The 25,084-nt window shown below is 35.4% G+C and overlaps 1 protein-coding gene across 1 annotated transcript in view; it reads left to right on the top strand.

Annotated features, from left to right (window-relative positions):
• Window positions 1–25,084, top strand: part of CDH10 (cadherin 10) — an 86,648-nt gene that overhangs the window by 18,352 nt on the left and 43,212 nt on the right. The window contains exon 2 of the mRNA XM_051611635.1: window positions 18,010–18,377. Coding sequence (XP_051467595.1) covers window positions 18,147–18,377 — 231 coding nt within the window. The 5' untranslated portion in view covers window positions 18,010–18,146. The remainder of the gene's footprint in view (window positions 1–18,009; window positions 18,378–25,084) is intronic.

Consider the following 25,084-nt stretch of genomic DNA (forward strand, 5'->3'; position numbering starts at 1 on the left):
CCTGGATTTCAGATGAGTTAATTTTGGCATTTTCAAAAAACAGCTTGGAAGAATCACATGGGACATGGTACTGGAAGGAAAGGGGGCCCAAGAGAGTTGGTTAATATTCAAGCACCACCTCATCCAAGTTTAAGATCAAAGTGTCCCAAAGAGTAAGGAATCAGGTAAGAGAGCCAGGAGACATGCATGGTTAAGTAGGGAACTACTGAACAAACTTAACTGCATGGTTAAGTAGGGAACTACTGAACAAACTTAACTGGAAGAAAGAAGTATAGATGATTGATTAAGCAGTTGACCATTTGGGATGAATACAAGAATGTGATCAGAGAGTGTAGGGATGCAACAAGGAAAGCTAAGGCCTCCTTAGAATTAAAACTGGCAAGGGAAGTCAAGGACAACAAGAAAGGCTTCTTCAAGTACATTGGAGGTAAAAGAAAGACAAGAGGAAATGTGGGCCCACTGCTGAATGAAGTGGGTGCCCTGGTGACAAGAGAATGCAGAGTTACTTAATGCCTTCTTTGCCTTGGTCTTTACTGCTGAGGCTGATCATCAGGATTCCCAAACCTTCCAGACCACAGAAGTCGTCAGGAGTGAGGAAAACTTTACCTTGATTGAAGAAGATTGGGTTAAAGATCAGTTAAGGAAACTGGACGTCTTCAAATCCATGGGCCCTGATGAGATGCACCCATGCGTGCTAAGGGACCTGGCAGAAGTCATTGCTAGACTTCTCCATCATCCTTGAAAAGTCCTGGAAAACAGGAGAGGTGCCTGAGGAGTGGAGGAAAGCTAATGTCACTCCAGTCTTCAAGAAGGGCAAGAATTAGAACCTGGGTAACTACAGACTGGTCAGCCTCACCTCCATCCCTGGAATTATGCTGATGCAGCTTATTCTGTGGGTCATCACTAAGTACATGGAAGAAAAGAAGTTTATCACAAGTAGCCATCATGGATTCACCAAGGGAAGATCATGTCTGACTAATCTGATAGCCTTCTGTGATGGTGTGACAGAATGGATAGATGCAGGGACAGCAGTGGATGCTGTCTTCCTTGACTTTAGCCAGGGTATTGACACTGTCTCCTAAAGTGATTTTGCGGGAGAAAAGAATCAGGAAGTCTGAGCTACTTACTGAGAGATGAAATATGTAACCAAGGGCACACATAATGCGTACAGGGGCATATGGTTCTCTGTAAACATATGCGGCTTTACCCATTTAACAATACATAAGAGTGAAAAGAAAATTAAAACATTTATTGTTGTGTGTTGGGGCTTCCAGTATTAAGAAAGACCTATGTAAATGGTTTAGTCTAGCTGTTTGAATTTTCTTGCTGTTGTGGAAGTATTTGTACAGACTGTTTGGAAATGCTAGGGTCTGATAGAGACCAGCACACACATATGGGATTGATAAACTAGACAAGACTGGAAAAGGCTAGAAGGTTGGGAGTAGCTTACAGAGGTTTGAAATAAATTATCCTAACTCACACTCACATTACTTGAAGATTTAGGGTTAGAAACCCTTTCTTCCAGGTTCATCCCTGTCCACTGGCTATGTATCACATTAGATTGCTTAAGTAAAACAACATGAACATGTGTAATAAAATAAATGTGGGAAAAGGAAGGTAACTTTCTGGGACCTTTAAAAGCTGATGAAGAGGTAGTTTACCAATTTAACAAAATACTGTGCTTTTAAAAATGATTTTTGTGTGTGTAGGGGTTTTTAAATTTTTTTTGTCCAAATTAAAAAATACTGATTTGTTTCATATGCTTCTTTCCACTACATCTCTTTGGAAACATAACATTTTCTGTTTGATGATAAATGACGTGTCACATTAGAGCTATATGTGATTTGAAATGGCCAACATATCTAAAAGAATCGAACATATTGGAGACAGGCTGTTCTTAAAAGCAATGTGATTACGGTTTTCATACTATATTTCTTCTTTCAGACAGTATTTCTTCTGCATACTTGAAATAATTTCATCTCCCTTTCCTTGAAGACACAGTGGGTATATAAGCATCAACCATTTGTGTGTTCAGGCCCTTGGGCTATGTTACCTATTACCAATGATGTTAAAAGGTACTTCTGAAAATCCAGTAGTCAAAAGTGACAACTCTGAAAAAGCAACTGTAGAATGAGCTACTACTAGACAAAATATGAGTAGGCATTTGGTTTTTCAAATTATGTTTAATCCCTAGAGGGTTGTGGAAGCCAGTCTGCAAATATTACTTATGTTGAATCCAGGTTAACAGACCCTTTTATTATTTTTTTATTTCACAAAAGAGGGTCTATATGATTAACTTTGGCTCAAAATATTTTATTTTTGTAGTTCTTTCAGTTATTGTGTGGAAGTGAAAGTTATCTGAAAGTATATATTATATAATAGACTATATTGCTTTTTTCAATGTAAATAAATAAAGTTCAAGGTTGGTCTTCTGGGTATAGCATTTACAAGATTCCAGATAGATAGAGGTGGAAAGGAAAGTTAATCTCCAAGACAGTCTTAAGTTATGAGTTGTATTATGTAAATATATGCTAGTTCTGTCTGTAGATGTAATTATCATTAAGATTACCAAAAAAAAGTAATTCTTAGGGCTGGATTTTGTGGCTTTTTCCCCAGCTACATATCATCTTAACTATTATTTCTTGTCATGTTAAGTATATATGGATAATAGATTATCCCCTGTCTCTTTTACAGAAGTCTTATATATTTGAAAGTTCTAACTTGTTCTTCCCTCTAATAGATTTTCATATTATAATGCAATGGCACCAGTGCTGGGATAGTGATAACAATTCTTCTTTTACTCTGACTTCACCATGCCTCTCTTAAGATGTGGTGTAAAAAAATCAATTTATTGTTTTAGCTGAACACTTCCCATTGTTGTAAGAGTAGAGGAGATATACTTTCTTTCCTTATAAATTGTAATCCTCCTTATACATCAGTTTCTTTTTTGGATCCACCTGCTGTCATTAAATCATATTTAGTAATCCTTTTTGTCTCACTAGCATTAGAATGGTTGACATTAACTGATTTTTCTCTGTCCACAAAGTATGATAATTATTCAGTTAAAGAAAGAATTTCAAGTGGAATTGGGTATTTACATATATACATATATATATACATATTTTAAAAAATAAGAATGAAACTGCTTCAGCTAGTTCATGTTCTCTACTAGTGGTAAATTCATTCATCCCTGTAAACCTGTAATTTGCAGTGGAGACAGCATGTGGTCCTTGAGCATGTCTGATTTCCATGCTGTGGTGGTTGTATTTTATCAACACATGAACATGCAGATGCTGGGTTGCTGGATTTTCAGAATGTTGTCAATGAAAGAAGAGTCCCCTAACTTAACATAACCGAGTTACCTTTGTCATAGATGAACACTTTGTCCAGTGCTGTTCCATCTTCTTCAGGAGGAATTCACATCACTTCCAACCTACAAATTGTTTATGGAATTCTCCAGTGTTTCTTGGCTCTTGGTTGCAAACCCAGTTTGTTGCACATTTTTCTGTCATTTCTGTCAAGGGCTGGTCATTCTCATCTATGTTATTCACTTAATCTTTATGCTCACTTTTCTCTGTTTAATGTTGATATCATAATATCTTGTTGCCAGTATTAATGTTATTAGCTACCTGCCTTAAATTTACTTTTAGAAATAATGCTGCTGAGAAAAGACTCTGTGTTCTCCAACTCCTTTCATTCTATCCATAAAAGCACTATTTATCCATTGTTTTTTGAACCAATGTTTCTAATACTGCTGCTTTTATTAATGCTCTTACATAATTATTTCATCTTAGATGTCTCTGACTTCTTCCTTTGTGCCTTGACTTTGTCCATTTTACCTCCTTCTTTGCCTGCTATTCCTTTATACTCGCAATTAGCAATGCAACATATTTTCTTTCTTCCCTGTGTTTTAAATGAAATGAGTGGCTTAGACAAAGTCTGTTCTTTACTGGTATTTCCTGTTCCACTTTTGCACTAGAAAAACCTTTGTGCCATATAGTTCCTCTCAAAAACTACCTCCTCCTTTGGTCTTCCTGTCTTTCCTGCACATAATATTATCATAATACCAGTCCTATGGGATACTTCCTCAGCTCTCTATTATGATTACTGTATGATTTTCAGTTTCTAAAGCAAAAGAGTTAAAGATACTCCAGATTTGTTCACTCTGGCTTTTGTTTCAAGGTACAGATGCCAAAGATGTTTGATAGATGGTTAATGCAGTACCTTCTTGATCCTTTCTGACTTGCTGTCACCTGTTCTTCTTATCCTCCTTGCTCTCAGATTAGTTTCCAATAATTTCCTGTTTATACATAAAATACATATTTATATTAGCATACCCATTTTTCATCTTACTTAAAAATCCTTTTTACTAAGCTAATAACTGAATCTTCCCTCCTTATTTCCCTCCATGTCCCATAAGAAAAAACTCATCTTTATATAATACCTCAACAAAAATGTTCCCTAAGAGAGGAAGACAAAGCAGTCCAAGTGACACCTTTAGTCACTAATTTATTTCCAGAATATGATTCTGTAGAACCGATGTTTCCTTCCTAATGAGAAGATTCTTTAAAAGACAATTAATAAAAGGAGCTAGCTAATGAAAAGAGGAAGATTTTGTTGAAGATGTTGATACTGTGAACGAAACTTGCATACCATAGTATGGATGAGCGTTTGTAGGGGAACTCAGCAATTTGCATGAATAGAGTTTTTAGAGCAGAAAGTTTCCGAATTAATTGGAAAACATTTGTGAAACATGGTTTGGAAAAAAAACATTGAGGCACAGAGGCTTTGAAGAGGCTGCTGTCTAATTGTAGAGCAGAAGGGACACATGCAGCATCTGTCAGGACTGAGAATGTAGATAACAGCAGCAGTGCTACTGGGGTGATCCAGTTGCTCTGTGACCTGACTTCTTGCTGGCCTCATTGACCTCTTACCTCACAAGTTGCCAGAAAGGTGCAAAGCTGTCAGTAGCGTGAAAGTGACTTTAAATCCCTTGGACATTTTTCAAACACCTGTCTGTCTTATAGTGCTGGTGTATTCATTATGGTTTTATTTGCTGTTTTTTTTTTTTTCTTGACTATCATACAGCTACTTAAAGAGTTGTACTGAGTAATGTCATGAAGACTTTGCAAATTGGAAGCTTTTATCGTAGGCACAGGAAAAAATTACACTTGAGCTCATCAATCTTCACTCAACAGTTATTGGAGATTATATATCTATTTTACTTTATAAAAGGTTTTAAAGGAGAGGGAGGAAATAATTGCTTGACATTTTCTCTGAGTTTTGCTAACATCTGTATACATATGTGATAGCATTGTAGTTCTGTGCTTCTCATCACTTAGGAAAAAAATCCCCATAGTGTATTTGAAGATGCTAAGATAGACTTTAATATATATCACACTGTGCTGTGAGTGACACAAGTGAGTATCTTCAGCAAGTATAGTTCAGTTACTGAAGTAGCTGGGTTTTTGTTACTGAAAAGGAAAACAGATCCTTGACATTCTTCTGTAGCATAAATAACTTATTTACATTAGATTCTTATGCTAGCCTGGCTTTCTTAAACAAGTGTTTGGAAGAGGACTAAAAGAAACATCAGGGATAAAAAGAAAATGTTAGGAAAAGAAGGGGTAGCTGTCAACATACCAGTGAAAATCTGTATTTGACATAAAGGCTAAAGCAATTAACTCATGGATGGCACAGCATGTAAATTGCAAAAGTGAATTGAAGGAGTCATAAAAAGAAATAGTTGATAGGATGATGCCATTTAATTTGTGTGACCTTTACAGCCTGTTAAGAATCACTTTTACTTCCAGTTTGGAACAGCTGTTCTTCTGGACCTTAATAAATGCATGTAAGACCTCAAGTAACCTTCTTCCTATGCTTGTCTGAAGTCCCAAGCTTCTTGCAATTGCTTGCTTTACTGTAAAGCAAGTTATCAATGAGTATAGGAATCTTTAAATGTTCATCATTTTTTCTTCCCATGATGACACTAACACTGTCTCCATGCATTTTTGTTGGTAAGTGCAAAATAATGTATGTAGCAGTAGGACAGAGATTCAGCCTGACACAAGCCCACCAGAAGTGACAACCTGGGCATTGTTCTGTAAAAATATCAAGGCAGATTGGATAAAGCAGTAATTCTTTAGCTACTAGTTAAGTTCTGGTATGCTTTGGACAGAAATGGATTTGCTTCCACAGGAGGGATTTTGATCACAGATGATCCATATTTTCTATATTGACACTTCCAGATTTAATTTATTTTTTTTTAATTATCTGAGCATAATGCATCTGCGTATGTACTTTTTTATCTGTATCTGTGTGGATTTATTTCCTAGCCAGGATTTAGACAGTAGTGTTAGTAGAAGATAAGAGATTCAGTTTTAATTTTGCAATCCAAGAATTGTAAGGTGAGTCTGCTACAAATTGTTCTGTGATCTTCTATGGTGTTTCCCTCACTGCAAGTGATTTGAAGGAATCTGTTGGTAAAAATGTACTAGTCAGCTGATTCTTGTTATCCTGAAAGATTACCTTTATTTAACATAGCTTTATTTGAGAAAAGAGATGGATGTATGTTGTGGATTAACTCTGGTAGGCAACTAAGCACCACGCAGTTGCTCCCTCATTCCCCTGTAATGGAATGGGGGAGAGAAAGGGAAGGATAGAAGTGAGTAAACTTGTGAAGACATCTTAATAGCAAAAAAACCCCTGCATTTAAAAGCAACGCAAAACAAGGAATTTCTCCTTTTGAGGTAAAAGAATAAAAAGGCTCCAGCAGATGTTAATCTTAAATAATACACTGATGTGCACAGTAGCTGCTGTGTATTATCTGCCAATTACCAATTTACTATATTCCATTTTTCCAACTTAGAAGCCTGACTGACCAAAAGAGGACAAAGGTAACATCTGTCACCAAAGCAATCCTTACCTAAGTTTTCATTTTCCCGTAATTGTTCTATAAATACCTAAGCCCACAGTATTATTTTTTTTATTGTCTGAATTATCTCTAGTAAAGAAATTGTGTGTGAAATTTATTGAGTTATCTGCAAATGCTATTCAAGACTCATTCTTTTTACTAGAGAATGTTACAAAACAAAGTTATTTTACTCTGCAGATGGTACACTATGCCATTCTGCCACATAAAAAACACACAAGAAGAAGAAAACAAACAAATAAAAACAAAACAAAACAAAACCCAAATACTTTAAAATGGTACTACATGAAGGTTCCATTCTGTTAGCTACTGTCAAACAGTCTAATACAGTCTGTTAGATGAGTTCTTCAGCACAATATTAGTGGTCATCAGGAAGACAAAAAAGGAGGAAAATCTTTTTTTGTTAGGATCATGATCAGTTTAGAGCACTTCAGTTTTCAAGTCCCTAAACATAATGAAGTTAGACTGAAATTCATGGGTAACTGGAGCTTCTTGTGGTTGTTATATGAGAAATTAGATCTTGCAAGTTTCAAGTAAGTTTTCAAAATCTGTTAGCACCTTGGAAATTATTGATGAAATCACTGTTTTATTTAGGATTTTTGTGCCGTTCCTAGAGATATTAATTGGTGTTACAAGCAGAAGACAAGAGCAATGAGATATTGCCAGAATGCAGATTAGCAACAATTATAAGGTAATACTCTGCCTTACTTGATTTTTCTTCCTCTGAGTCTTTCTTGAATGCCGTGGGTATGGGGCAGCTGTCATTCTCTCTTACCATTTTTTTTAATGTTTCATCGACTATGAAAAAGTCTACAATATTGAATAATTTCAGTGCAAGGGGCTGTGAGAGATCCTAAGACCTGCTGATCAGAACAGGAAGGCAATGGCCTCCACATCTCTGCCTGATTAGCTGCCATCTGTACTGAATTTATGAATGATTTTTCAGTTAATTAAGTTGTACTTTGGAGATAAAATATGCTGGGAGAAATAAAAAAACAACACCACAAACCAAACCAATCAAAAAGCACATGCCAGTACTGGATAATCATTCCTTACTTGACCCCTCTCCTTGCAAATATAATTGCTCTGGAATATCTTTGTGCTGTATTTCACTGATGTTGCTACTTCATTACTTGCTGCTAAGCAAACTTTGGGGGTGTAAGAGGAGATTAAGAAATGGAGAGTGCTGATTCTCTACAGCCTTTTTTTTTTTCCTCCCACTCTTCCCTTTTTCCTGCTTGCCAATATGTGCATTGTTCAATATTCATTTCGCAGACATGGCGAACAACACTTACACATTCAGGATACAGCTGCTCATGCACTAATTACAATGGCTTGAATTTGGTTAGTATCTTGCATCTTTGGAAGACAAGGTCTGCTTATGCTTACCCACACAACACCACTTAATACTTCATCTGACACACAGGGTTTCTTCATTTGGAACAGCAAATCACCTGCACATTCAAAGTATTTAGGATTTCAGTGTTTTCTATTTTCAGCAACTTCTTTCTAGAGAATAGCGTCTCTCCTGTATATGTCTTTAACAGTTCCTCATACATTTTATGATTCATTCTCCTATTATTTATCAGTCTTTGGCACTTCTATTTTAAGTAGTTAGAAAATTCATCTATTCATATGCAGTCTCATGAACTTTAATGACAGCCAGCACCAAGTTTTAAATTAATTTTATTCATATTTGAAAGTGACACATGGACACGTCTTGCTCTGCACATCCTTTCTCACAAAATAGCATAGATACCTTCTGTAAAACATTTTCAGTCTTCCCACAAACTGAGAAGATTTTGCTTGTTTTTCCATTTTCTAATTGCTTCTCAGTCCACAAGTATATGTTAATGCTCTATTACTTGAGTTACACAGCTATAATAATTTAAGTGTGTTTATAGCTCTTCAGAGCATAGTTTTATCCTACAGGTAGGAACTTATTATTTTTTCTAGTCTTAGACACACACCTCCCTCACTGAGCTCCTGAATTATTTCACTTGTCTAATAGTAAGCCCATTACTATTCACAGACTTGCTGACCACATCAAACAGACATGAAACATGCTACATAAGTACAGGATACATAAAAGAGGGCTCTCAGAAGAGGATAAATAAAGGGTCACTCAGTACTGTACCTTGAGGCTTCAAAAGATGCAGTTTACCTCCTTGCCTGTCTCATGCTTGCTTTAGAGTCTCAGGTGATGACTATGTCTTTGCCTGTGTTTCTTGTTCATAGAGCCTAGAATAACATACTAGAATAAGAGAATGATAATTTATTATTGAGTAGTTGAAATCAGTATTATCCTTCTCTGGATCATGGATGAAGCAATAATGCATGCCATAAAGACTGCTTGTGTTGCTGCAATTGTTATGTTCCAAGGACATAGAGATGACGTATAGCATTTTTAATGAAGTCAAAATATATTACGAGCCCGTTGGGCTGCATTTGGAAAAATAAAATAAATTATTTCAGGCATAGAGGTCTTTTTTTAGAGTACGGTATCTGTAATTTTATTGAAATAGCCATCAATTACATGAACTATTTAAAGAAATATATATACATATATACAGTTCCCACCAATGAAATAGACTGGTATAAGAAGGGTGCTGAAGAATAAAAATTAAAAAAAAAAATTAGCTCTTAAAGGAAAGAGAGAGTTAGGTAGTTTATAATCTGCAGACAAACAGAGTTTAGAAGGGAAAGGAGAGAGATTATAAATATCAATAAAACCAGAAACTCATTTGAGTCCATTATTTTTGGCTTCCAGCTGAGTTTTGAAGTTCTGTTCCAGATTTATCTTTGAAAAGTGTTTCATTGGTTTCCCTTGAAAATCTGGAGTGAAAGATCAGAGATGGACTCTTTTGAAAAAAATGTGTTTCTTGTGGCAACTGGGTGTAGCCCTTCAGCAATTAACTGCAAATTCATTCCAGTGAAAAATGATGGCTGACTTCCACACATATAGTTACTAGAAAAGAGTACAGCACTGTGTGTGAAACATGTTGCCATATGGGGAAAAAAAAAAAAAAAAAAAAAAAGTAAAATTCAGAGAATCACAGAATTGTTCTGATTGGAAAAGACCTTTAAGATCATGTAGTTCAGCCATTATTCTAACTATACCAAGTCCAATGCTTAAACCATGTTCCTAAGCACCACATCTATACATCTTTTAAACACTTTCAGGAATGGTGGTTCAGCCAGTTCCATGGGCAGCCTATTGCTTTCTTCAATTACACTTTCAGTTAATAACTTGCTTCTAATATCTAATTTAAGCCTCCCCTGTCACAACTTGAGGCCATTTCCTCTTGTCCCGTTGCATTTTATTAGGTAGAAGAGGCCAACCCCCACCTATCTACAACCTCATTTCAAGTACTCGTAGAGAGTAAGGAGGTCTCTCCTTAGCCTCCCCTTCTCCAGTCTAAACAACCCCAGTTCCCTCAGCTGCTCCTTGTAAAACTTGTGATCTAGACCCTTCACCAGCTTCATTGCCCTTCTCTGGACTCGCTCCAGCACCTCGATGTCTTTCTTGCAGTGGGGGGCCCAAAACTGAATACAGTATTCTAGGTGCAGCATCTATGTCATGTATGTAGAGCACTGCCTGACCAAAATATACTTTAAAAATATTATTTCAGTTAGAATATGCATAGTTTCATTTGTCTGGTCAATGTCTACCTCTATATTCTTATTCAGCAACAGCAGTATATGTATAAAGGATGTTTACTGAGTGAGGAGCTCTCTGAATGTCAAGATAATTACAGTCTTGGTGGAGTTTTAAAGTACACAGAAACATTCTTAAGAAAAAAAAATTCCTTAAGAGAAAATTTCCTTACCTCCAAAGTTGCTAACTGACCCATGCCCATTAGCAGTTTATCACCCTCATATGGTGCCATATTGTACAGATCTCTCATCTAAAAACTACTCAACACACATGCTTTTCACTATTGAAATATGCAAAAAATGTGACTTTTTATGATGTGAATTGTAGGTCTTTTATAGTTAATACTAATGAAAAACTTAATTTTTTAAAGATGTCTGCTTCAGTCTGCTGTGTACTTTTTTAAAGAAAAGACCATTTAGGAAGAAGTAGGATATGATCTTCTAATCAGGTGTTATCATCATGCATACGTCGTACAACTGATAGTTTCACATTGTATAGGCAGTATCAGATACTGTACTGCCTAAAATAAACACCTGATGTACAGTATTTCATCTTGCAATGCACTGTAGATGGTACAATGTTAAGCACAAAAGATTACAGATTATTATATGTTATACTTCAGTGGTACTTTCTTAAGAGGTTTCTTGTCATGGCTTAACGTTTAAAAACTTACAGACAAGTCACAATGGAGGGTCTGTAACTTTGACTCACTAATGGTGAAGAAATTATTACCATTTTATACAACCATAGCAAACCAGTATAATAAAAGATATAACCACTCTCTACATACTATTTTTTTTTTCATAATTTCAGATCATCCTGACACAACGAACTGCAGTCATCCCATAAATGGATTTTTACTTTGCTGTATAAACTGAAAACAAAACAAAGAACCATAGCAGAACTTTTTGATATGCTGGAGTAACTGTAACGGAGTTGAACACAAAGTGAAATTCCAAGCACTTTAAGAAATATTTATTGTAAAAAACTTCACAAGCATTGCAAAGATACCTTCTTGTCATTCAAAACTGTGGGTTTTTTTAATGCCAAATATAACATTTATGGGATTTGTGAATAACAAAGTGCATTTTTCAATACTTGCATTTTTATTCTAATAAATGTGAGAGATACAATCTTATGCTTTAACCAACTTTCTTAAAATGTGATCCTCTCTTACATTTCGACTCTGAGCTTCCATGAGAAGCCTTTCTGCCTGCTAAGAAAGAATGTAAACTTTCTGCCATCATCTAATTAGCAGGAATGGAACTATACATGCTGCAGGCACAGGCACTAACAAAAGTAGACATCAGTGAACACTTTACTAAATTACACAGTTTACTAAGTAGGTATGGTCTCTCACTGCCTCAATTCTTTTTGCTTTAGTGAACTGCCTGTGCTCTCTGAAGCCATAAGATATAAATTCTTGATGATATTATGGTGACTTTTTAGATACTTGACACATCTCTGTGCTTATTCTGTTTCTCTAATAAGGCTTAGAGTTTGGTGGCAAGTGAAAGCATCAAATAGCTAAGATTATGAGATTTAAAATTCCACCCACCCTGAAGGAAAACAGCATCTTTTTCAAGACTGTTCAGCATTATTTATTACAATTCACCCTGTTCGGGAAAATGGTCCAGTACAGAAAGAATATTAAGTCCCCAGTTCTAGGTATTGAATGATCTCTCAGTTTTGGCTCTTGGCAGCATCCAGATAATATTTTCTCATCTTTTCATTTCCAGAAAAATCATGGTCTGTCAGAGATGGTCTAGAATTAATAAGAATCAGAAAATGGAGTGTTAACAAAATCTCTTTAGTATATGCTCTTGTGTCTAAATTACAGTGTCATAATAATGCAAATATATTTGCCTTCTCCGATTAGTCACAGTTTTCTTCCTACTCCATACTTCTTCAGAGAATAAAACATTCTGGAACTTGGGTTTTGCTGCTTCCCATTGGAAGGAGTCATTATCATCGTCTACGCTATTACTCTCTTCTCCTCTTCCCCTAGTGTGCATACTAAACATCAGAACAGGTTTTCTTTTTTTAATTGTGAGAGGTGTATTTTATTTTCTCTTTCTCCAGGACCTTTCAGAACTGCTCACAGCTCAGGAGATGCCGTGGGAGTTGCTGAGGGTGGTCACAGGCAATAGGGTTTTGCTCATTCCTGAACACATTTGTATATAATTGTATATATTTTCTTTTTATCATTAATATTTATTTAAAGCTGTCTAGTCTAGTATTCAAGCTGGAAAGTCTCTCTCTCTCTACTCTCTCTCCTTTCCCTACCTGGGTGGGAGGGGATCGAGAGCACTATTTTCACTGGTTCAGTTGCCAATTATGATTCAAATCATGGTAGTAGTTTCTATTTTGTGTTTTTAAAAATCATATCCAGCACATTTCAGATAATTTATTTAATTTGGGGGGAATACTTTGAATTTGCATTCCCTTTTTTTTTGTTGTGGTTTTAATACTGAGGAGGAGGAGGTTAGGATTTTAAATCTGATAAATTAACTTTCTAATTGTTCATTGATACTATGCAGAAAAATACTGGGTGGCTACCAAGAGCTGTGAAAGTTAACTCAGTATATATACTCAGATAGGAAAGAATAATCTAGAAGGGAGAATAGGCTGCAGCAAGGAATGAAATGGTAATGGGACCTCACAGGTGACATAAATTGTAAGTTTTAAAAAGTTTCTTCATGTCATTATGCATGTTAACCCATCATAAGAGGACTACCATAATAGTGTGATACTCTGTGTCTTGCTGTAAGAAAAAGTGAATTGACTATACATAGAGAGCTAAGACTTACTGTTAGGTAGCTAAGTATATCTAATCAATACAGAAGAGCCTGATTAATAAGCAGGCATTATTGTCATGCAAGGTAATTTACTAACATTTTAAGCTTTTCCTTTGGTGTTCTGCTCACCCCTTCACTGTCCTGCTGTATCTTAAGACTCAGAGTTTCAGTCTTCCTTACAAAGAATGGGGAGGGGTTGCAGTGAAGCATCCAGAAATCTTTAGAGGGAGGAGGACAGTGTTCTCTGCAGCAGGGAGTGAGGTGTTAATGCTTTCTTCCTCCTTGGTTTAATGTGTTTTGGGTTATTGTATTAGTTTTTTGCATATCACTTTTACTGAACTACCAGTGAAAGGCAGACTGAATCTTTAACTTTTGCCTTTGAAACCAGTATAATGCATGTTAACTTATTTTTTAATAACATAAATATTATTAAAATAAGATGTAAGTTATACTTCTGTGTCATCTCTCTATTGCCTAAAATACTCATTAGCTCTTGTAGCCAAAGTTATAATTCTCAGTATTTTCTTTTCCTTTGTTTCCTCTGCTTGTTTTTCAGTCCCCACAAACTATGAAAACAATATGAAAAACTCCAATCTGAGCGAAGAAGTTTTGACAATTGGGAAATGTGATTACTATTACTAATTAAAATACATAATTCCTGAAATGTTAGTTACATTCTTGAATTTAGAATCAAACTATACATATTCAGTCAAAACTCCTAAGGGGATCAAGGCCTGAAAGACTTAATAAAGAGGATTGGAGTTCTAAAATTTGATGATATAGATGACTACTTTGCAAATTCATGTTATATTTTAGTAACTGGAAGTGTGGTCACTGTGGTGTGTAGGTGTTCTGGTGGAGGTTATGAAATAAGCAGCTTATTGAGAAATTACCAGTTATCTCCTCAGTTCATAACTAGGCAATTAAATTATGAATGGCTTTAGGCAGCTTAATCGGGGTATAATAGATAAAGCAAGGAACATAAATCTATAATACAAGGAATGATGAAATTTAAATGCGTTAAGAACAGATCATTTGAAAAAGCTCACTTATTTGCTTCAGGCATTCTTACAAACCTTTATAAAAATCTTGTCTTATTTTTCTCTTAAGGTTAACTTACACCTGTAAGTTACACTTATAGAGGGAAGGAAATATTTTTTTGTGTTTTGGGAAAGACTCTCTCACAAAGGTGTTATTTTAAAGAACTTGCTTCATCATACTATGCTCTAAAACATTAAAACTTTGTGGTTTTGATAAAAAGATGGTAAATAAGTTAAAACAACTAAATTAGCTGAGCTGGAGGCTCTTCTGAGGCTCATTGAAAAGGCAGGTTTTTTTTCTGCACTTAGCTGCCTTCATACTTCAGTTTTTACTAGCTTGTTAAATAGTTCCTGTTTTTCAAAACCTAGCCAGAGTTTTGAATTTTGTTTATGCGTTAGCCAGGAGTTGGAGTTCTAATGAAAGACAGAGAGACTTTTCCAAGTTACCTACTCCACGGAGGAAATGAAAGTGATAGCAATTGTGTCTGATGGCTGTAACCACTTTGAAAGAGGGTTTCAGCCTGTGGTGGCAGCTCTCTACTGGTGGTTGGAGGGCAACCAAAGATTTGGAGAAGTGGGGTAGTATAAAATAAAGGTTTCTCAATGTGGTTGTGAGATTGGCTCTATTGGTGTCAGCTCTGCAGAGCAAAAACAAGCAGAAGCAAAATATGCTCCATTGTCTTCCATGGTAATAAAGTCAAAGATTGTTCACTGCATAAAATTACAATGAAGTTTATCCTAAATTGTCACGAAGAATCTTTGATTCCAAAAATATCTTTCTTTTGTACAAACATATCAAAAAATAACTGAAAGAGCAGATTAGAGGTGTGAATGATAATGGCTCTTATGTGAAATAGAATTGTCAAAATAGAAATGGCATTGCATAAATATCTTTCTTTAAACAAACTTTTGGAAATGTTAAAAAATTAAATAATCATTTCATGTTTTACCAAAGTAAACTATAGGGCAAATATCATACCCTCTTCTAAGATAAGATTTTCACAAAAATGTTTCCAATTATTTTTCTAGGGAATTAAAAAAAAACAAAACAAATGATAAATTTATCTTCTGCCATTGACTGTTCTGGCTCTAGCAAGGTAACACAGAACACAAATATGCAATTACAGAACTGGGGTTTCTATCCATGTTCTGTAGTTATATATTAAAAGATTTCCTTAATCCCATTCTCTTCAAACATTGTAATTATTCCAGTGCTTTTTATTTAATATTTATTCAGTCTGATTTTCCTTGTTTGCAAGCTCATTTTTAAAGGTAAATACTATTGCTTCAGTGTAGATTACTATCAAATTTATTACATTTAAAGTAGGAAGCTGAACTCCCAACAGGAGTCTCAAAGGAGGGTAAAGACCTTGCTGGTCCAGACATCTATTAAGCAGCCATGCTTGCCAAGTCCATGTGCATTAGCTACTTTTGTAACTTTTAACAAATTTCATCTGAGCTTTCATTCTGCTGACCTAATTTAACAAGAAGGAAATTCAATAACAACCCCTAATATCGAAACATTATTTCCCAAGAGGAATTTAACAACATTTCTGCATCAAATAATGTGTGAATAATGAAATATATATACTGATGGCAACAAGAAAGTGAAAAAAGAGTAAAAAAAAAAAAAAAAACCTAGCAAAAAAAGAAGAAAATATCTCCCTTAAAAAATCCTCAGTAGCTTTAAAATTTAATTAATAATCTCCTGAAAAGGTAATTTCAAGTCTGAAATTCCTGTGGGTTTGAGAAGAAACATTTCTAAGTATCTGAGAATAAATCATAGTCCTCCTCTCTCATTCAGTATACCTTTGTTTCGAATAACATATATCTGGGTTGTTATTTCCAAGGCAGAGGGCCATGTCTCCAGTCTGTACATGCTCATATAATTCAGCATATGTGCTTAGTGATTTATATTAGGACACGTTGTTCTGAGTAGTATTCAAAGTTCACAGTTAAAGTAAATGTCACAGTTTTAGGAGAAAGGAAGAAGGGGCAAATTAAACAATACCTAACGTGGTGTTTATTAAGACAAATGGTAAAGGACACCTGTGAGTTACTGTGAAGTTTTCAGGCTAAAGTCCTTGAAAGCAGTGGCTTTGAAAAGTTCTTTAGTCTTCCAGATGTTGAAGGAGAGGGGAAAACATTGTCTTGAGAGAACTTAACTCTGAAGACAAAAGCTATTTCCTGAACTGAATCTGTTCAGTTATTAACAAACACACACACACGCACAAGAAGTATTCCAACTGTAAGAAATCACTGTATCATAGGCTTTCCACTCTACATTCCTGACATTTTATTGCAAAGTTTTTGGATGAACACAGGCTTAAGGGGAATATAGTAGCAGTTCAGTATCAAACTTAAACACAGAAAGAATTTCTGAAACTTTTACATAGCTCTGCTTTTAAAAAAAATTTTAAAATATTTTAGATGGTAGTGAGCTATAGTACAATATTGAAACCAGAAGACGTGGTATTCTTGTGTGTAATCTTGCCTATCTATCAAAATCAGTAAAGAGGAGAGAAAAACAACCCAAACTTGAGTTTCATGCCACACGTGGAAGAATATGTAAGTAACTGCAACCACCATATATGCACTTTGTTTTCTGTGAACATGCTAAAAAAATAAAATAAACAAAACACCCTGGTTAAAGTTTGCAGAAATTATACCTTATTAAGAAAACAAATAATAGATTTTCATTTTTTACTGCAGGAAAACATTACCAAATTATATGAGTAAAAGGTGTTAATCTTTAAATGCTGGGATGGAAATAAAGTGATGAGAACCAGGCTGAATTTGTCTTGCTGAAATACCATTTCATAGTTCTGTCAGAAGAAGGAAGAATAAACCAAAACAGAAAGCACAGCAAACCAAAAAAAGGTGGCAACAAAAGAAAGAGGAGATAGGCAAGGCTTGCCATCTCTCTGCAATATCACTTCCGTCAGTAAGATCTATTTCAATATTTTCCAAAATTAGTTATTCAGGATACCTACAAAACAGGCCCACATTTTTTGAATGTTCCCTACACTTTAAGACTAAGCTTGCATCTCTCCTTATTACAATGTCATCTCAATAACTTTTTATATTGAAAAGTTTGCTTCTTTCATGTTGTATTTCTTCTGATGCATGTGATACTCTCTTTTTACCATTTAAAACACCCTGGGAACTGGTCTATTACATTCTCCTCATTTCTAAAACTACTTTGTGTTGGCTTTTCAGGCCACTTGATAGTAAGATTAATGTAACACTGGCATTCTTGTAAATCAAATGGGGTGGAAAACATTTGAAGCAAAGGCAGAAGTATTTTATGTGTAAATTTCAGCAATATTAAACCCCAAGTCTACATAAGGAACACTTTTAGAAGTTTCTAAATCAAAAGGTTTTTACGGGGCACTCTTTCTTAGGAAGTGTTTTGACAGCAGCTACCTAGCATTCACAACATTCTGCCTATCTGGAAAACTTTTACATTCCTGAACAGGTTGCTTTCTATTCTTTGTATCTGCTTGGTACAGTAGCGAGGATGTTGTGTTCTAAGAGGGAATGCATTTCAACTCACATTGTCTCCTCCCTGTTTAATTTCAGGGCTTGGTTACTATGTACAGTTCAGAGATGAGTTGCTGGAAACTGCCTGACTGCACCAGCAACTAGAGACATAAAAAGTAAATCAAGGGAAACAGAACATCTCTGACTAGCTAGAAGAGCATCAGCTGTGGAGAACTATGACAATACAGCAAGTCCTATTACTTCTTTTGCTCTGGATGTGGCTGCCATATCCCTGCAATACAGAAATGCTGTTCAGACGGACTCCTGATCTCAGACCCAAAAGCTTTGGGGGACGTGCGTCAGGGATTGATGGAAAAGCTATTCACCGCCAGAAGCGAGGCTGGATGTGGAACCAGTTTTTTCTCTTAGAGGAGTACACAGGATCTGATTATCAGTATGTAGGCAAGGTAGGTTTTTCATTAATATTTCAGTATTATTGTCAATTTTACTTATCTTTCTACAGAACCCTAGTTTCTATGTTTTTTTTCTAATGCATAAGAAGCAGTTTTTCAGGTGATACATATATTATTTGTACTGCCAGAATTACTAAAAAATTATTGCTGTTAACGTTATTAAGAAATATTTGAATTAAACAAATGAAGGTATCTTTGATCAATTTGTTTGCTTTAGCACATCATTCCTACCAGCAGCCCACTCAGTATCTCTTCTATATAAACCCATAATATTTTATAGTTCATTATAAAATTCTTTTTTAAATTTCGGAATATTTCATGTTTCATGTAAGATAATACTTATTTTGAAGAAAAAATACTCTTCCTCTTTAGCTCCTCTTGTATTTCAATAACATTCAGTGATTAAAACTCACTAACAGCTATGTGATAGAAATGGGATGGTTAGGAAGTTAATAGAAGTCAGCAGAACTGCATATGGGAGTATGTTGCATACTAGATGCAAGTAAATTATTTTCAGTTGAAATTTATGTTTTACATTGTGATTTGTTGAAAAATACATAGTGTCTAATACCACAATAACATTCAAAGAATACAAGGTATTAATTTAAATAGGCAATTGGCTTAAAGTGGAAGTTAGTGTCAGCAGTAATGGGTATCCGTTAGTACCAATTATAGGTGATAAACACAGAAATTTTTCCAGAATTTCTCTTTTTGGATGGTTTTGAACTTGTAAAATACTGCAGAGGAATACTGACTTGTTGAAAATCCCAGCATCACACAATAGAAGAGTTTGTAAGGCACTGTTGGAGATTATCTATCCTAAACCTCCCCTGCTCAAAGCAAGACTAGCTAGAGCTTGCTTAGGACTATTTTTGTTCAGATTTTAAATATATCCAAAGGTGGACACTCCACAATCTCTCTGGGCAACCTGTTCAAATGTTAGAATGCCCAGTCAGTAAAAAGCTTGGTTTTATATTTAAAGAGAATTTCCTGTATTTCAGTTTGTGCCTGTTGCCTCTTGTCACTGAGCATCACTGAAAAGAGACTGGGTCTGTGTCCCCTCATTCCTTCCCGTCAGGTATTTATATACATTAATAAGGTCCCTGCTCAGCCTTCTGTTCTCCAGGCTGAACAGTCTCAGCTCTCTCAACCTCTCCTCAAATGAAAAATGCTCGAGTTCCTTGATCATCTTAATGGCCTTTTTCTGGACTCTCCAGTAGCTCCATATCTCTCTTTTATAGGGGAGCCCAGAACTGGACACAGCATTCCAGATGTCTCTCACCTGGGCAGGGCAAACTTATATCAAGAACTTGTAAAATCTTTGCAAATCAGGAGTACATTCTGATTGAACTTAAATTTTTCATTCCCGTCTGGGGAGATAAACAAATTAGTTTTATTTTATTATATCATTATTTTTATTATTGTTGTTATTATTGTTATTATTGTTATTATTGTTGTTATTATTATCCTCCGGAGTTTAGTAAATTGCTGTTAGTATACTTACTCTTGATTCTGTTTGAGAACTTGTGAATTTTCCTCCAGGAGCATGTGTAATTGCTCTTGTTCTTGTAATCCCCACTTGAAAGTTTAGAAATACAGATGTAGATGTTCGTTTTGTTTTCAGAGCTCTGGATTTTATCACCAGTGAGGGTCACCACAGAGCTGTTACCAAATGCATTTTGAGAGCCTTTTAAGTAGTCCCTGTATTTATTCCATATACTTAGAAAATGTAAAAGAATGCCTCTAAAGTGTTCCAAAGTATCCAGACCAGATACTCAGTCCAAGCCAGAGTAATAGCTTGTGAAAACTGACCTTGCAAACAAAACAAGAAGTGTCACTTCATCAAAACACTATGCTGTTGTATTTGGAAGTGAACTGCTCCCAGGAGTCCCATGAAATAAATATTTTTGCACAACTTTCTGATTTTCAAATGATTTAGATTCCTTTAGAAATTAGCTGATTACTTTTTTTAAAATTGCATTTTTTCATATTTATCATCCCAAATCATAAAGTGTGAGTGATGTTATACGATAATTTTCTGACAGTGAGTGAAGGAAGATTCTTTAGAGGGAAAAGAGTTACCATTTTCATTAGAAAGAGAGAGAGATGTTGATAAATGCAGAAACACTTTAGCTGAGAGAAAATAAGTGTTTGCAAATGGCAAGCGGTAAGTAAAGATAAGTAAAATTACAAATAAAGAGTACAGAACTGAGAAGAAACTCTAGGAGCAGTTAAGACTGCTCTTTCAACTTTTTTTTTTGTTTGGTGAGAGAAAAAAAAAGTTGCTATTTTACACAAGCAAATTTAAAATTAATCTGAATATATAAAGTTACCCTGCAGTGATTTTCTGACAAGTTAGGGAAAAGTGTAGAAAACACATACAGAATTAAGAGAATCATAACATGGGAAGAATTTTACACAAGAGAAGCAAAAGGAAACGGAGATTATAGGTGGAGGTAAGAACTGATTGTTATGCTAATTAATGTTTTTTTCAGTCTGATAGTCCAATTTTTTTAATTACTGGAGACAACAATAATCATTAAAATGCCAGAGCATTAGTGAGTAACAAAAGTTTGAATGGAGCCCAGGACAGCAGACCACCAGTGATAGAGATCTAAGCAGGAAAGCCTTAGATGTTGCCTGTTCTCTAGTTAAATGTGTTTTAGTATTGCTTCATGTAGGCCATAATCTATTGAGAAATATTTCGCATAGGATTTTGCAACAACACAGGTAGGAAGATGCATTTTCCTGAAAGTCCATGTTCTGTTAATATAAAAGGGTAAAGGTTACCTAAGATCAGGCATGCATAGAGTTGTCACTGTTTGAGAAACAGTCACTTTTAAGGAAGGATTAAATTAAATAATTTTCTGAAAGAAATGGAAGCCAAAAATTATCCTGGGCAGGAAGTTGTCTTTACACTTTGGAGTTTTTTGGTGTAACTAATGGATCAAAAAGCATGTTGTTCACAGATGTATATCTTGCAAAATCTTACATGACTGAACATACTGCAGTGTAGTGGAATAGACACTTGAGGGAAAACAACATTTAGAAAATTACTTATTTCTTAGCAAGACTTAACACATTGGCTGTGAAGAGGGTTATGTAAGGCACCAGTTTATGGTAAGGATATGAAAGCTTGTGTTCAGGGGCACATTTTTGTGCTCCTAGATACTTCAGCACAGGTCAAGACTTTTAGAGTATGTTTCAATTTATGTTTTTTTTCAAAGGATTGGTTCTTTTCTACCTCTTCTTGTAGTCCAGAACACAGGAACTGTGATGGCATCTCAAAACACATGTTACAACCTTTGTCCTTCCACAATCGCAAACTTCTGTAAGATTGTCAAGAAGGGTGATTGATTCTCAGTGAGTGCTGAAATGAAATACTTTGTCACAGTCTGTTAGGATCCAGCTTAGTTTATGACTGTAGAGTTTATGATTTCAACTGATCATGAATCTAACAGATTCATCATTTACTCTAAATTGTAGTGTGAAAAAGGTTTATATTTTCTGTTTGCAAAAGGACTGTTCCTTTGGAAACCTCAGTGTATGTTGAAGGCTCTGACTTCATGCTTCATTAAACAGTAATAGAAGGTACTGGTGGCAGAGAGCTGACCTGGCTGAATATTAAGTTTTTGTTCCCATAAGAAATCAATTATTTGGTAACTATTTTACTGGATGTGTCCCTACAGGACACTTGGTTTTTGCTGGATGACACAAGTCAGAATTAACAGATAGTTGTTACAGAATGCAAAGGCTTTGCAATATCCATCAGGCTTTAAGTGAAGACTGAGGAAGCCACACTTGTCATGTGCCTAAATCCAAAGCCAGATGTATTTGTTAAAGGTTGTGGATTCCCAGCCCTGGTCAGATGTCTGTGAATAGGAGTTTCTTAAAAGTGCTGTCTGTTAAGGAGAGAAGGGCTGGGTTGTTTCAGTAGGGCAGTGAAGAAGGTAATTCAACTTCTCCATTTACCTTTTTTACACATTGGTACTTGAGAGCAAACCATTTATCAGTATACTCCAGTTTTGTTTAAAAGAAAAATAAAGGCAGGTGCATTGTGACAATAATTTAGAATCACAACCTTATATCACAAACTATTATATAAGAAGTCAGAGAGATTTTGTGTGGTTTTGTGTATGGTTTTGATTAGCACACTTCAAGTTGCAGCTAAGGCAGAGGTCCTTTTCTGAGTGTACAAGATGTCTACAACAGTAACAATGGTAGTTAAAATATAAATGATTTATGGACTAAAAGCTTCTTTCTGCTGTGAATTTGATGAGAAGTGATAATGAGACTGAGCAGTCAATATGGTCCTACTACTTACTGGGGTATGTTTCCTGCCACTCACTCTCAGTCTCTGAGAAAACTATATTAAAATGTTTTTTGTTTGTTTGTTTGTGTTTTGTTTTTTTGTTTGTTCATTTTGTTTTGTTTTGTTTTGTTTTTTCCCCATAATAATCCCAGTAGCAGTGATCTGACAGGACACAATTCCACTCTATGCAAGCACAAAGTGCAGTAGGGTCAATCAATTGTTGGGAAGATTATGGAGGGAAAATAGCTTAAATTATGGGCATCCTTCCAGCTGATGTAAAATCACCAGCAAGATGTGTTTTTCTGCCTTCATGGAGAAGAGTCTCTTGGATGTTTTCCGAACTCAAGAATTTGTACATTATTATATATTGCATTTTAAATGGCATCATGCTTCAAAATAGTGTAAGCAACAGGGAAGTAATTTAGTCTGAAATCACCAGTTCCTTTCAGTTAAATTTCTCTTTCAATTTTAAGTCTGTCTGCTTTTCAGAAAAAAGACACTCCAGAACAAAAGAACTGATAAACTAAAAGGATTTATATTCAAAGCCATAGCTCAGGAAAACTAGAGTCCATTTCATCACAGTACATATGTTCACTCAAGGAATTAAAAAATAATACAAAAAAGAGAGCTTTAGAAATGTTTCACCTGCACCTTGTTTGAAATGATAAATGTATAAATAGCCAATAGTCCCAACAGCAATTCAAAGGCTGATACTTTAGGTGCTTCCCCTCCCCCCCACCCTTCCTTGATTTTTTTTTTTAAATCAGATGCAGATGACCTTTTAAATAACCCATATATACAGATAACAAGGAAGAGTACGGGCGTACTACTAAGGGAGAGTGTGTGAGTTGCATCAAAAGGCCCATAGGGGAGAGAGTTCTAGAGAAGTTAAAAGTTGTTGTTGCCTCTTTTAAAATGTCTTGCCACTGGAAGCTTTTCCTTATATTGATGAGTGTTTTTTTCTTTAAAGATAATTATAAATAAGCAGAACCAAAAAGGCTGTAACAGCAAGCTCTTTCAGACCCTCCACTGACTTCTGTTTTGAGGCAGCAGTAGCTATACTTTCTATGTATCTGCAGTCTCTGACAGACAGTAAGGTCTGTTGGCAGGTATAAAAAAAACATTATTGTGCAACTCATGAGTGTTACTTCCTCAAACTAATTTATTTCTGTTTCTTCAGTCTTTTAACAACTATATACTTCAGAGTGCTAAAGGAGAATGACCACTTAGGGAAAAAAATGTTATCTCTACTTTGACAATATTTTGGTTTGTAGCAATTTTAAATGTGTAACCACAGATGAGTTCATACACTCTTCAAGTCTGAAAACAGAAGCTGGCTTGTTTCCATTTCAAAGATCCAATTCACAGACCATCCAGTTGCCTGAAACACAGGTGCAAAGTACATTCATACCTTACAAAGGTATGAATGAGTAATTCAGTGGCTTGGCATGATAACAGGCATGTTCAAACACACTGTATGCAAGCATCTAGATGGAAAATAAAAACTGAAAGAAGGATTATGATATTGTACAATTTAAAATTGTATTTCCAAAGATTACAGCCTACACTGTAAGACTCAGGTGGCTGAGCACACAAAATTTCTGTGGGAAAAAATTCTAGATACTTCCAAGAATATGTAAAAATTGGAGAAAACCTCAGTGGTCAACTGTAATTTTCTTAATCTCTTCTGATCTGCTTTTCCTAGTTATAGGAAAGCCTTGTTCCCTCATATTGATTTATACTGATACTGATACTCTGTGCCTTTCTTTTATTTCCCATATCTATGGTGTTAGGTCCAGTTATGCTACCTGAGTTTAGTCTTACTGCTTTACATGCAATGCAGACCCACACCAAATTACCTTTTCTTGAGTAATTTTTATCTAGGCAAAAATGAAGGTGCTCTATATACTTATGAACTTTTATTTTCTTCTTATGATCCTTCCTTTACTTTCAACTTGCCTACATATATATCTCAAAGCAGTGGTGGGAAGACATGAACATACTATGTTTCCTCCTGATGTAAAGTTTGGGGTAATTACAGTGTCCTTCATTGCCAATATTCAGTGACTTCTGATATGTTTTTATTGCCTAAAGAATGGTTGGCTTTTCTTAGTATTTCTCCAGGAAATTACATTTGTTAAGAAAATAAGGTTGGAAATAAGAGGTTGGACGTAGGATTTGAAATATTTTATGGTAAAATATTTTTCCTATTAAGCTCCTGTACACTAATGCACATGGTATGGGGAATAAATACAATGAGTTAGAGATCTGCATGCAGTTGCAGGGCTGTGATTTTGTTGGGATTACAGAGATCTGGTGGGATTGCTCCCATGGTTAGAGTGTTGCAGAGAAGGGATACAGGCCCTTTAGGAAGGACAGGAAAGCATGA

This window comes from Apus apus, chromosome 2 (assembly GCF_020740795.1).
Source record: "Apus apus isolate bApuApu2 chromosome 2, bApuApu2.pri.cur, whole genome shotgun sequence".
Taxonomy (NCBI): Eukaryota; Metazoa; Chordata; class Aves; order Apodiformes; family Apodidae; genus Apus; species Apus apus.